The sequence below is a fragment of the Capricornis sumatraensis genome, chromosome X, assembly GCF_032405125.1.
Source record: "Capricornis sumatraensis isolate serow.1 chromosome X, serow.2, whole genome shotgun sequence".
NCBI lineage: Eukaryota > Metazoa > Chordata > Mammalia > Artiodactyla > Bovidae > Capricornis > Capricornis sumatraensis.
In genome coordinates this window covers 107,633,226-107,647,426 of record NC_091092.1, presented here as the reverse complement: position 1 = coordinate 107,647,426, position 14,201 = coordinate 107,633,226, and the positions used below count along the sequence as shown (strand labels likewise).

At 35.8% G+C, this 14,201-nt stretch overlaps 1 protein-coding gene across 1 annotated transcript in view; it reads left to right on the top strand.

Annotated features, from left to right (window-relative positions):
• Positions 1-14,201, top strand: part of CFAP47 (cilia and flagella associated protein 47) — a 504,236-nt gene that overhangs the window by 107,726 nt on the left and 382,309 nt on the right. Inside the window, exons 23-24 of the mRNA XM_068963234.1 lie at positions 5,309-5,403; positions 9,674-9,833. Of these exons, the coding sequence (XP_068819335.1) occupies positions 5,309-5,403; positions 9,674-9,833 (255 nt within the window). The remainder of the gene's footprint in view (positions 1-5,308; positions 5,404-9,673; positions 9,834-14,201) is intronic.

Genomic DNA, 14,201 nt, shown 5'->3' with positions numbered 1-14,201 from the left:
GGAATTCCAGTTGAGCTGTTTCAAATCCTGAAAGATGATGCTGTGAAAGTACTGCACTCAATATGTCAGCAAATTTGGAAAACTCAGCAGTGGCCACAGGACCAGAAAAGGTCAGTTTTCATTCCAATCCCAAAGAAAGGCAGTGCCAAAGAATGCTCAAACTACCGCACAATTGCACTCATCCCCCATGCTAGTAAAATAATGCTTAAAATTCTGCAAGCCAGGCTTCAGCAGTACATGAACCATGAACTTCCAGATGTTCAAGCTGGTTTTAGAAAAGGCAGAGGAACCAAAGATGAAATTGCCAACATCCTCTGGAACATGGAAAAAGGAAGAGAGTTCCAGAAAAACATCTATTTCTGCTTTATTGACTATGCCAGAGCCATTAACTGTGTGGATTACAATAAGCTGTGGAAAATTCTGAAAGAGATGGGGATACCAGACCACCTGACCTGCCTCTTGAGAAACCTATGTGCATGTCAGGAAACAACAGTTAGAACTGGACATGGAACAAGAAACTGGTTCCAAATAGGAAAAGGAGTACATCAAGGCTGTATATTGTCACCCTGCTGATTTAACTTATATGCAGAGTACATCGTGAGAAACGCTGGGCTGGAAGAAGCACAAGCTGGAATCAAGGTTGCCAGAGAAATATCAATAACCTCAGATATGCAGATGACACCACTCTTATAGCAGAAAGTGAAGAAGAACTAAAGAGCCTCTTGATGAAAGTGAAAGAGGAGAGTGAAAAAGTTGGCTTAAAGCTCAACATACAGAAAACAAAGGTATGGCATCTGGTCCCATCACTTCATGGGAAATAGATGGGGAAACAATGGAGACAGTGGCTGACTTTATTTTTCTGGGCTTCAAAATCACTGCGGATGGTGACTGCAGTGAATTAATTAAAAGACACTTACTCCTTGGAAGGAAAGTTATGACCAACCTAGACAGCATACTGAAAAGGAGAGACATTACTTTGTCAACAAAGGTCTGTCTAGTCAAGGCTATGATTTTTCCAGTGGTCATGTATAGATGTGGGAGTTGGACTATAAAGAAAGCTGAGCGCTGAAGAATTGATGCTTTTGAACTATGGTGTTGGAGAAGACTCTTGAGAGTCCCTTGGACTGCAAGGAGATCCAACCAGTCCATCCTAAGGGAAATCAGTCCTGAATATTCATTGGAAGGACTGATGCTGAAGCTGAAACTCCAATATTTTGGCCACCTGATGTGAAAAACTGACTGATTGGAAAAGACTCTGATGGTGGGAAAGATTGAGGGCAGGAGGAGAAGGGGACTACAGAGGATGAGATGGTTGGATGACATCACCTACTCAATGGACATGGGTTTGGGTGAACTCCGAGGTTTGGTGATGGACAGGGAGGCCTGGCGTGCTGCGGTTCATTGGGTTGTAAAGAGTTGGACACGACTGAGCGACTTAAGTGAACAGCTTTCTTTATTAAAAAAAACATACAACTAAGTTATTAGAAAAGAACTCAATGTAATCCATGACATTAATGGGTTTCCCAGTTGCTCAGTGGTAAAGAATCCACCTGCAATGCTGGAGACACAGGAGATGCAGCTTTGACCCCTGCGTCAGGAATATCCCCTAGAGGAGAGCATGGTAATCCACTTCAGTATTTTTGCCTGGATAATTCTATGGACAGAGGAACGTGGCGGGATACAGTCCATGGAGTCACAAAGAATCTAATATAACTGAAGTGACTAAGCATGCATGCATGTATCACATTAATAACCTAAATATAAAAATACCATATGTTCATATCAATAGATGTAGGAAAAAAAGCATTTTACAAAATCCATTACCCATTAAAAAAAAACACACAACAGTAAATGAGTGATGGAAGGGAATTTTCTCTAGTTGATAAAAAATATCTGCATAAAAACCTCACAAATAAAATTCTTTTTTTTTAATATTGAAGTATAGTTGATTAACAGTGGTGTTTTAGTTGCATATGTACAGCAAAATGATTCAGTTATACATAGACATGTATCTATTCTTTTTCAAATTCTTTTTCCAATTAAGTCGTTACAGAATATTGGGCAGAGTTGCCTATACAGTAGGGCCTTGTTGGTTATCCATTTTAAATGTAGCTTGAAGCTTTCTTGTTAAGGTCAGAAACCAGGCTAGGCTATCCCCTCTCACCCCTCTTTCTCAACATTGTATAAGAAGACCTAGGTAATGTAGTAAAACAGAAAAAGGAGTTGAAATGTATACAGATTGGGAAGGAAGAACTAAAACTGCCTTTTACTTCACAGATGACATGATTGTTGAAAATCTGAGTCAATTAAAAAAAAAAACACCTCATGGAACTAGTAATCTATTATAGTAAGGTTTCAGGATACAGGTTACTAAACAAAAGTCAGTTGCTTTTCTGTATGCAAGCCCAGTCACTCAGTCATGCCCAACTCTTTGCAACCCCATGGACTGTAGCCCGCCAGAGTCCTCTCTTCATTTGATTTTTCAGGCAAGAATACTCAAGTGGGTTGTCATTTCCTCCTCCAAGGGATCTTCCTGACCCAGGGATCAAACTGACATCTCTTGGGTCTCCTGCATGGCAGGCGGATTCTTTACCACTGAGCCACCTGGGAATACAAGTAGTGAAAAATGAAATTTAAAGTTAAGTACAAAATACCATTTATATTAGCACCCAACAAAAATGAAGTACTTAGGTATAAATTGAACAATATAGTTACAGATCTATATGAGAACTGCAAAACTCTGGTGAAATATATCAAAGAAGAATTAAATGGAGCAATGATTCTGTGTTAATGCATGGGAAGACTCAATATTGTCATGCTGGCTGTCCTTCCCAACTTGATCTAGAGATTCAATGCATTCCCAGTCAAAATCTCAGCAAGTTATTTTGTGGATATTGACAGACATATTGATTCAAAGTTTATATGAAAAGAGAAAAGACCCACAATGACCAGTGTGGTATTGAAGGAACAGAACAAAGAAGACAGACACTGCCTGACTTCAAGACTTACTACAATGGTGCATAATCCAGAGAGTTTATTGACAAAGCTAGACAAATAGATCAATGGAATAGGAAAGAGAGCCCAGAAAGAGCCCCACATAAATATAGTAAGCTCATCTTTGACAAAGGAACAGAGGCAATACAACTCAGAATAGTGTTTTTTAAAAGAATGTAACTGAAAAACTAGACATCCACAAGTTTAAAAAAATGAATCTAGATACAGATTTTATATACTTCACAAAAATTAACTCAAAATGATTACAGACCTAAATGTAAAAGGCAAAAGTATAAAACTCATAGAAGATAACATAGGAAAACATCCCTAAAATTACCTTGGGTTTGGCAGTGACCTTTTAGTTACAAGAAAAAAGATATGATCTGTGAAAGAAAGAATTAATAAGCTAGACTTCATAATAATAAAAATTTCTGCTCTGCAAAATATGCTGTCAAGATACCAAAATGAAAAGCCACTGACTGGAAGAAAATATTTGCAAAAGACATATCTAATAAAGAACTATTATCCAAAATAAAGAACTCTTTAAATTCAACAGTAAGAAAAACAAACCATTTGAAACCTGGGCCAATGATATGAGCATACAGCTTACCAATGGCAAAACACCAAAGGTAGATAAGCATGTGAAAAAATGCTCCATGTCATATGTTATCAAGGAAATTAAAATTAAAACAACAGTAAGATAGCACTATGCATCTATTAGAATGGCCAAAATCCAGAGCATTGACAATGCTAAATGCTGATGAGGATGTGGACAATAGGAACTGGTGTGAATGCAGTTGCTAGTGAGATTGCATTGCTGATGGAATTGAAAGATGGTACTACTACTTTGGAAAACAGTCGGTCATTTGGCGGTTTTTTCCCCAATGCTAAACATATTCTTACCGTACAATGCGGCAGATTGCTGTCCTTTGTATTTACCCAAATGAGTTGAAAACTCATATTTATACAAAAATGTGCGTTTAAGTTTTTATGGCAACTTTATCATTTCCAAAACTTGGAAGCAACCAAGGTGTTCTTTAGTAGCTGAATGGGTAAACTGCAGTATTGAGTTGGCCAAAAAGTTGTTATAATTTTTGCAGACAGTGGAATATTATTTAGCACTAAAAAGAAATGAGCTATCAGGTCATGAAAAGACATGGATGAACCTTAAATGTATAGCAGTGAGTGAAATAAACTAATCTCACAAGACTATATGCTGTATCATTCCAACTATATGACATTTTGGAAAATGCAATACCATGGAGGCAATAAAAAGATCAGTGGCTTCCAAGGTTTATGATTAGAAAGAGACAAATAGGTTGACCACAGAGGATTTGGGTGGCAGTGAATCTCCTCTGTATGAAACAGTAATGCTGGATGTCATTATACATTTGTTCAAACCTATAGAATGTACAACACTATGAATGACCCCTAATGTAAACAGTGAACATTAGATTGTAATAATGTATCTGTGGTAGAGGATGTTGATAATGGAAGAGGCTGTGTGTGTGGCAGTGGGGAGGGGAATATAAGAGATATCTCTGTATTTTCTGCACAATTCTGTGAACTAAAATTACTCTAACAATCTATTTAAAAATAAAGATTTTCCAGCAGATAATAATTCCTTCTCTAATGTATTTTTATAGATAATTGTGTTCCTGATCTTCCATAGAATAACCATTTTCTTCCTAGAGCTTTTTGTTTCATGTATGCTTCATGATATGCCATATATATATTTTCCCTTTATTACAATAATTTTTATTTCTATATTTATTTTCCCTTCTCTACTTCTGCATTAGTCAAAGTTTACTATGGAGATCATTTTAATTTTGTCTACTTTTTTTCCTGAGATCAATATTTAGTATATTTTATGTTCTTTTATTGTCTCAAGGGTACATTTTATATTTACTTATAATTAACTACCATTACAAAATTGGAACTTAGAGATATGATAATCCAAGTTATTCCTGAAATATTTTTAAAAATAATTTTGTTCCCTGGCTGGAAATATAGCAATAGGTAGAAAACTTAAGGTAAAGTAAGAATTATCTGTGAGCTTATGTCATTAATATTTTAATAGTATGTTTCCTGGTGACTCAGATGGTAAAGAATATGCCTGCCAATGCAGGAGGTGTGGGTTTGATCCCTGAGTCGGAAAGATCCCTTGGAGAAGGGAATGGCTACCTACCCCATTATTCTTCCTGGAGAATTCCATGGACAGAGGATCCTGGCAGGATCCAGTCCTTGAGGTCGCAAAGAGTCAGACAGACTGAGCAACTGACACTTTCACTTTACTTTTTCTTTCCTTTTGCAGTGTTGCAAGCACCACTGACATTATCCAGCACTCATTTTTTCTTTGAAATCCCATTACATAGTCTGGATCCTAATAACAGGGTCACAAAAACTCAGGTATGTATAGAGAATTGATGCAGTTTACAATTTTTTTTTTTCTGATTGTGGTTTTTACCTTATTAAGATGATTATTCTGAACCCTGTGTTGTAAGAATATGTGTGTGTGTATATATATATGTAGAGAGAGAGAGAGAGCATATTTCTCATAAGTAATAATCAAAGTATATAAACACATATAAAGTCATTTAGATATTTATCTTTTAATATAAAACTAAAATATAAAATAAATTGAATGGTTATCTGTTTTATACAAATAGAAGCTATGGTTAAAATTCACATGAAATATGTTTCATACAGGTGAGGAAATTAACTAAGAGGCAATAATATAAATTGAAAAAGTCCAGATATATGATATAGTCACTTCTATAATAATCTGCTCTGTTTTTCTTATTAGATATTTCTGCCTTTCTTCTAATTATGAATCCATCTGAAAAGGCAAAGACATACAAAAGCAAGAAGCTCAGGCATACACTGTAGAAATTTGTATTTGTAGTGCTCCTTTTTTGTCTTCTACATCACTTTTCCTGCATTTGTGAATAGAATCCTTTATATTGTAAAAGACATTTTGCCGATGTGTAATGTAATTAAGATTAATGATCCTGAGCAAGAGGGATTGTCTGAGATTATGCAGGTGACCCCAGTTTTATCACATGAGAAGTTATAAACAGAGAACTTTTCTTGACTGTGGTCAGAAGTTGTGATGACAGAAGAGAGGTCAGAGAGATGTGATGTTGCTGGTGCAAGGAGGCCACCAGCCAAAGAATATATCAGAACTGAAAATGTCAGGAAGACAGATTCTTCTCTAGAGTCTCTGGAAAGTATCATAGTTCCTCTATGATTTTAGTCTTGTGGTTTTATTCTTCTTGATTTTAGTCCAGTGATATTTGCATTGACCTTCTAATCAATAAGACTCTAATGTGACACATTTGTGTTGTTTTAAACCACTGTGTGGTAATTTGTTGTGGAAGCAATAAAAAACCTAAAGTAAGCTATATTAGCATCACACAGAATTAGCTATAACTATTTTAGAGAAAATTGAAATAAGAATTGGTTAAAATTGGTTGCTTCTGGGAAACAGGACTGTTGATGAGGAAGAGTTGAGTGGGCCAACTTTTTGATAAGTATATTTTCACTATTTGTATGAACTATGTACATGTATCATTATGATGAATTGATAAAGAAAAATAACACAATACTACATATACTTGGAGAAGGAAATGGCAACCTACTCCGGTGTTCTTGCCTGATATGTCCCATGGACAGAGGAGCCTGGGGGCCTGCAGTCCATGGGGTCATGAGAGTCGGACATGACTTAGCGACTAAACCACCACATGTACTAAATTAATTAACCAATGTTTCTCCCTTGATGAGTGCTATCCTATTATTAGGATAGGATATAGAAAGAAGTGGATTGTATTTTGGAGCTACCATTTCCTCAAATTCAGAATGAGAAAAATGAGGCATTCACATAACTAGTATGATACCATGCCCACCTTCTGTGTTAAGAAAAAAAAAACAGATGTTTTCTTTACAAGGTGCAAAGGAACTTCCTTACAGAGTACACAAATATTACGACTAAATAGATGTCTCAGTACATACAGACATCTGGAAATAAAATTGACTCATTTTTAAAATCCTGATTATTTTAAATCAATCATGCCTTGAAAGAAACAAAGTATGCTATTTTATTGTGGTGATGATTACATAGATCATTCTATACTCTTCAAATTTTGAAGAACAGGGTTTTTAAAAACCTGGTTGAAGGTTTTATTTTCATAATGATTAGCACTGGAAAGATGAGTCTGCATACAAGTCATGTACATAGCTCCCAGATTCACAGGAACTTCACAAAGACAGTGTAGAGAGATTTGGCATACACTTTACACAACTTTCCCTAGTGTTAACACCTTATACAACCAGAAAACATTTTTTTAACACTAACAAATTAGCATTAGTAAAATATTATTAGCTAAACAACAGACTGTATTCAGATTTCACCAGTTATTCACTAAGGGTCTTTTACTGCCCAGGGTCCAATCCAGCATACCATATGGCATTTAGTCTCTTCTATTACATGATAGGTTCTCAAACTTGCTAATATTTTATGACCTTGTTAATTTTAAAGAATACTGTCTGGTGGTTTTTTTCAGAATGTTCTTTAATTTTGGTTTGTCTTATATTTTTCACCTGACTGGTCTCCATTCGTATTTTCTATCGACTTTGGGGAAGAATGCCACATAGGTGAAATGTTCATTTTGTCACATCATGTGAAAGGAGTACATGTTATCAATAAACACACCGTGTTTCTCTACTGTAAAGCTGGAGAGGCTATTTTCCCCCTTTGCACTCCCTATACTGTGGAAGTGAGTCATCAATTTCAGCCCAAACTCAAGGGGTAGAGGTCAAGCTCCACCTTCTGGAGGGGACATTTATGTATATTATTTGGAATTTTTCTGTAAGAAAGGTTATTCCCTTCTTCCCTCCCTTTATCTATTTATTTGTCAGTATGAACCCACATATATTTCTTTCCTACTGTCAGTTTTAATCCGATGTTCATTTTTGCGTATGCTGCTAACATTGTTCCAACTTTGGCTATTAGAACATCGTTTAGATTGACCCTTTGACCTTCTCTTGTCCTTATGATTTTTAAACATTTCTCTTACTTTCTATGACTACAAAATGGTCCAGGGTCACTTTTATTTTAGTTGTTCTAGCTCTTGAGTCAACATTTTCTCAAAGAAACCTCAGTATCTTTTATGGGAGGATGGTATTTAGAAAACAAGGTCTATATACAAGGTGTGCTAGCTGTTTCTGTGGTGTCACATGTTCTAGGTTCTTTTGGCAGATAGTGCCAGGAAATATTTGTATGTGTAAAAATCCATGAATACAAATATGTTGGTAATTTTTCTATCTATCTACCTGCCTATCATCTATTTATATCTACTATTTCCTGTCTACCTGTCTATCTAAACATGAGTTTTAACTGATAGCTCTTACTCTAATCCTGCACCACAAGGTTCATTCCATCTTTCTCTCTTGTTCATTTTTAACTCTTCTCTGACAATGAGAAGTCTGACTCTCTTATTTATAATGTATTTACTTATTTTTTAACCCTGGTGAACTTAGTAAAGAAGTTTCAGGATTTTTAACCTGTACTCTGTTAGAATTATTAACATATTTTCCAACTAGAGTACAGTGTTTATAAAGAGTATCCTTTTGTCTTTAGCTTTATATAGTTTCCAGTCGAAACACAGTTTTCCAGAATTACATAGGCCATTCTTTACCCAGTACCTTCAGTGAGGTTATTTCATTCTTTTGTGATATAATTTGTCACAGTCTTCAATCCATCCTGGGATCCCTGACATCTTGGTTGATTCCTTTAATTTTCATATCTTTAAGACCACTCCTTGCAGTATATAATTGTTTGGGTTTTTGGAAATTGTATAGAAGGGTTTACCACTTCAATGCCATATAGAAGAGTTTTATTACACTGAAAAATCTCTCTATAACCCCTTGGCAATTAACTACTTCTCCTTCCACCAACATTTGGCAGCAATTGATTTTATTTTCCATCCACAAAATTTTGCATTTCCAGACTGACAGGTAATTTAATTATATAATATGTAGAGATTTGGACTCAGCATCTTTCACTTAAAATTAAGTAAATATGTAATATTCACTTATGTTTTTACTTGAATTAATATTTTACTTGTTTTATCACTGAATTTTATCCTATTTTATGGCTGTACTACAGTTTGTTTATGCATTCATTTGTTGATAGAAACCACGTTTGTTTTGACTTCCAGTGGTTGGTGATTATGAACAAAGCTATTGTAAACATTCACATACAGATTTTTGTATAAACATAAATTTTCAATTTGCTTAGGAAAATAATTAAGACCAGATTTACTGGGTCATTTGGTAAATGTATGTTTAGCATTATAAGAAGCTGTCAAACTGTCTTCCAACATGACTGTACCGATTTGCACTCTAGCATCATGAATGAAGGTTCTTGTTACTCTGCATCCTTTCTAGCTAGCATAGCTCCTTTGAGTACTTTCATAGTTGTTAACAGGCTATGAACATATTCATGTACCTCTTTATTTGCCTAACATTCACTTTTAAAACATTTTATCTGTGATTACCACTTTTAATTGCTTACTTTGTGCATAGGACCATCAAGTTGCTATGGCAATACAAACTAAATTTTAGATTGCGTATTGTAATCTTTATAAATTCCTTCTTTTATTTTTTTATGTGTGAACAGAATCTGGTCTTACATAATACTTCAAGAAAAGATGTGGAGTGGAATTTGGATATTAGAAATACTGGCAAACTTTTCAAAGATGGTATATTCAAATTTAGCACACTCAGTGGAACTCTGCAACCAAATGAAGAATGTAATGTTGCTGTAAATTTCTGTCCAAGTAGGTACTTTTTTCCTGTATTTTTTGTTATTTCTATATCAGTTTATCATTCACATATTTTTTTTACTATGTATATGAAACTTTATATTATTATATGTACTTAAAATAGTTTTAAGAAATTTCTTACTAAAATTTTGTAGTAACTATCATTATAAATGTCTCCCTTTGATCCTTTCCTCCTGGTGTTCATGCTGTTATATACTCCCCTCTTACATCAAATAAGGTTAATATATGACTTGTGGGATATTATGGATGTGATGGTGTCTGACCTCTAAGGGTGTATCAGAAAAGGCATTGCAACCTCTGACTTACATGGATTGCTTGCTTTGGGGAAAGCTGGCCAGAATGTTTGTTTATCTATATTTCTACTTTCCTGGTTTTTTTAATTGCAAAAATATAACTGTACCTTTCTTTCATTAAATATCTATTTGAAAAAATTTGGAAGCTTTACACATTTTAATTTTCTAATGAATTACAGATTATTTTTTCTAGTTTCTAGAAAAAGGCATATAATTGAATTTTTCCCTTCAAGAATAATATGCTTTTCCAGCAATCATGGTGTTTTTTTATATGCATCACTAAAGAAAGAACAAAAATATCTCCCCCCCCCCCGAATTATCTTGGTACTTTGTTGAAAATCAACTAACCATAAACATGATTCTTTATTTCTCTTAGTCTTAGAGAATGGCTTGTGAAGTATTTTATTCCCTTCATTTCTATTTTTATGAAGATTGATATTTATTATTCATGAAATGTTTGGTAAATTCCACCAATGAAGTTGTTTCGGCTTTGGCTGTTCCATGTGGGAAATGTTTTGATTCCTACTTTGATCCCTTAAAGTATATTCATATTTTATATTTCTTCTTTCATCAATTGAAGTAGTTTGTATCTTTCTAGAAATTTATCCATTTCTTCTAGGTTATCTGTTTGTATATAGTTGTACATTGTGTTCTCTTATAATTCATTTATTACATTTCTGTAAAGTTAGCATTTTCCCTTTTTTATTCATGATTTTTGAATCTTTTCTTTCTTTTTTCTTGGTCATTCTTGCTAATGATTTTTAAAATTTGTTATTTTCAAAGACCAAATTTTGATTGCCTAATTTTTTTCCTTTGCTTAAATTCAATTAATTTCTGTTCTAATATTTACTATATTCTCTATTCTGCTTTGTTTGGCTGTAATTTTTTTCTTATCTCTTAGGGTGCAAGGTGTTAGGTATTGATTTGAAACATCTTTTTATATATAGACATTTATAGCTATAAATTTCACTCTGAGCACTGATTTAGGTATATCACATAAATTTTGGCATGTTTTGTTTTCCTTTGAATCTCAAAGTATTTTTTTTTAAATTTACCTTACCATTTCTTAACAATTAGTTTTTTTGTGGAGTGTGGTGTTTAATTTTCATGTATTTGAGAATTTCCCATATTTCACTTTACTATTGAGTTGTATTTTTATTACATTGTTGTTGCAGAGCATACTTTATATGGTTTTAGTCTTTTTTTAATGGAGTTAAAGTTGCTCAGTCATCTCTGAGTCTTTGTGACTCCATGGACTATACAGTCCATGGAATTCTCCAGGGCAGAATACTGGAGTGGGTAGCTGTTCCCTTCTCCACAGGATCTTCCTGACCCAGGAATCAAACAGGGGTCTCCTGCATTGCAGGTGGATTCTTTACCAGATCACCTTATACCCTAAAATATGATCTACCCAAGAGAATGTTCCACATACACTTGAGAAGTTAATGTATTTTGCTTTTGTTAGGGGAAATGTTCCATAGATGTGTGTTAGGTCTACTTCATTTATAATGTTTAAGTTTTTTTATTTCTTTAGTGATCTACCTACTTGACTTTCCCACAATTGAGAGTGGTGTGTTGAAGTTTTATAGGGTTGTTATTTAATTATTTATTTCTCCTTTCAATTCTATCAGATTTTTCTCAAGTACTTTGTGGCTTTGTTAAGTATGTATATGTTTATAATTGTTTTGTATTCTTGATGGGCTTCCCTGATAGCTCAGTTGATAAATAATCCGCCTGCAATGCAGGAGACCCCGGTTCAATTCCTAGATTGGGAAGATCTGCTGGAGAAGGGATAGGCTACCCACTCCAGTATTCTTGGGCTTCCCTTGTGGCTCAGCTGGTAAAGAATCTGCCTGCAATGTGGGAGACCTGGGTTCGATCCCTGAGTTGGGAAGATCCCCTGGAGAAGGGAAAGGCTACCCACTCCAGTATTCTGGCCTGGAGAATTCCATGAACTGTATAGCCCATGGGGTCACAAAGAGTTGGACACAACTGAGCAACTTTCACTTCACTACTTCACATTTCTTCTTGGTAGCTTATCCTGTTATTAGTACATATAGCAGCACCCTTATTTATCTATAGTAGCAATGGCAACCCACTCCAGTACTCTTGCCTGGAAAATCCCATGGACGGAGGAGCCTGGTAGGCTGCGGTCCGTGGGGTTGCTAAGAGTCGGACAAGACTGAGCGACTTCACTTTCTTTTTTCACTTTCGTGCATTGGAGAAGGCAATGACAACCCACTCCAGCGCTCTTGCCTGGAGAATCCCAGAGACGGCAGAGCCTAGTGGGCTGCCGTCTATGGGTTCGCACCAAGTCGGACACGACTGAAGCGACTTAGCAGTAGCAGCAGCAATTCTTTTCTTAATATTTATTTTCTGTTGTTGTTACAGTCACTCCAGTTCTCTTTTTAGTTACTACTTGCATGTATATTATTTTTCTGTCCTTTTACTTTCAACTGAATTGTTTTTTGAATCTAAAAGTGTCTCCTGTAGATGACATGGATTTGGATTGTTTTTATTTTTATAATTTATTTATTTATTGGCTATGCTGGGTCTTTGTTGCTCTGTGAGCTTTCTGTAGTTTAGAGTGAGAGATACTCTCTAGTTGCAGTTACATGGGCTTCTCATTGAGGTGGCTTCAGTAGCTGAGGTGTGAGGGCTCAGTAGTTGTGGTTCCTGGGCTCTAGAGCATAAGCTAAATAGTTGTCAGGGAAGCCCTGGATTTTTTTTTTTTTTAATCTAAATTTTACTTATCTCAGCCTTTTTGTTGCTGTATTGAATTACTTTACTTTTACTGATTAATTACTAATGAAGCAAAGGAAAGATTTACTTCTTTTTGTTATTTGTTTTCTATATGTCTTTTAGTTTAACATTTAACTTCTCTTGTTTCTTTCATAAATTTTGAGGTATTTTCATGGTGATTTTTCCTGAAAAATACAACTAACACCTTAGTTTTTAAAATATAATTGAGATTAATACCAAGTTTTTGTCGATAGTATGCAAAAACTTTGCTCCAATATAGCATCCCCGCTTAAAACTCAACATTCAGAAAATGAAGATCATGGCATCTGGTCCCATCACTTCATGGGAAATAGATGGGGAAACAGTGGAAACAGTGGCTGACTTTATTTATCGGGGCTCCAAAATCACTGCAGATGGTGATTGCAGCCATGAAATTAAAAGACGCTTACTCCTTGGAAGGAAGTATGACCAACCTAGACAGCATATTAAAAAGCAGAGACATTACTTTGCCAAACAAAGGACCGTCTAGTCAAGGCTATGGTTTTTCCAGTGGTCATGTGTGGATGAGAGTTGGACGGTGAAGAAAGCTGAGAGCAGAAGAATTGATGCTTTTGAACTGTGTTGTTGGAGAAGACCCTTGAGAGTCCCTTGGACTGCAAGGAGATCCAACCAGTCCATCCTAAAGGAGATCAGTCCTGGGTGTTCATTGGAGGGACTGATGCTGAAACTGAAACTACAATACTTTGGCCACCTGATGCGGAGAGCTGACTCATTTGAAAAGACACTGATGCTGAGAAAGATTGAGAGCAGGAGGAGAAGGGGACGATAGAGGATGAGATGGTTAGATGGCATCACCAATTCAATGGACATGGGTTTGGGTGGACTCCGGGAGTTGGTGATGGACAGGGAGGCCTGGCATGCTGCAGTTCATGGGGTCACAGTCGGACACGACTGAGCGACTGAACTGAACAGAAAGATGCCTTGTGCACAGATAACCTAGGAAATTAAGTCTAACCAATACTAGTCTTATCACTTAACCCAACCCACTCCCCCACACCCCATCTGACCCCATGAGATCAGGTTGAGTCTGTATTCTAAAATGACACCTTCTCACAGCTTCTTGCCCTTCCCTATTCTGCTTCCCTCCTTTACCCACAGGTTCCTCTGAGAGCACGCCCTCAGTAAATCACTTGCACCTGGATCTCTTGGACCCTACCATGTTTTACACTACTAATACCCGTTATTAGCTCTGTTAACAATGGAAAAGGCAATATAAGAACCTGTTACCACTTTTAAGGTCCTGAGCATTCATTAAGCTGTGTGTTTG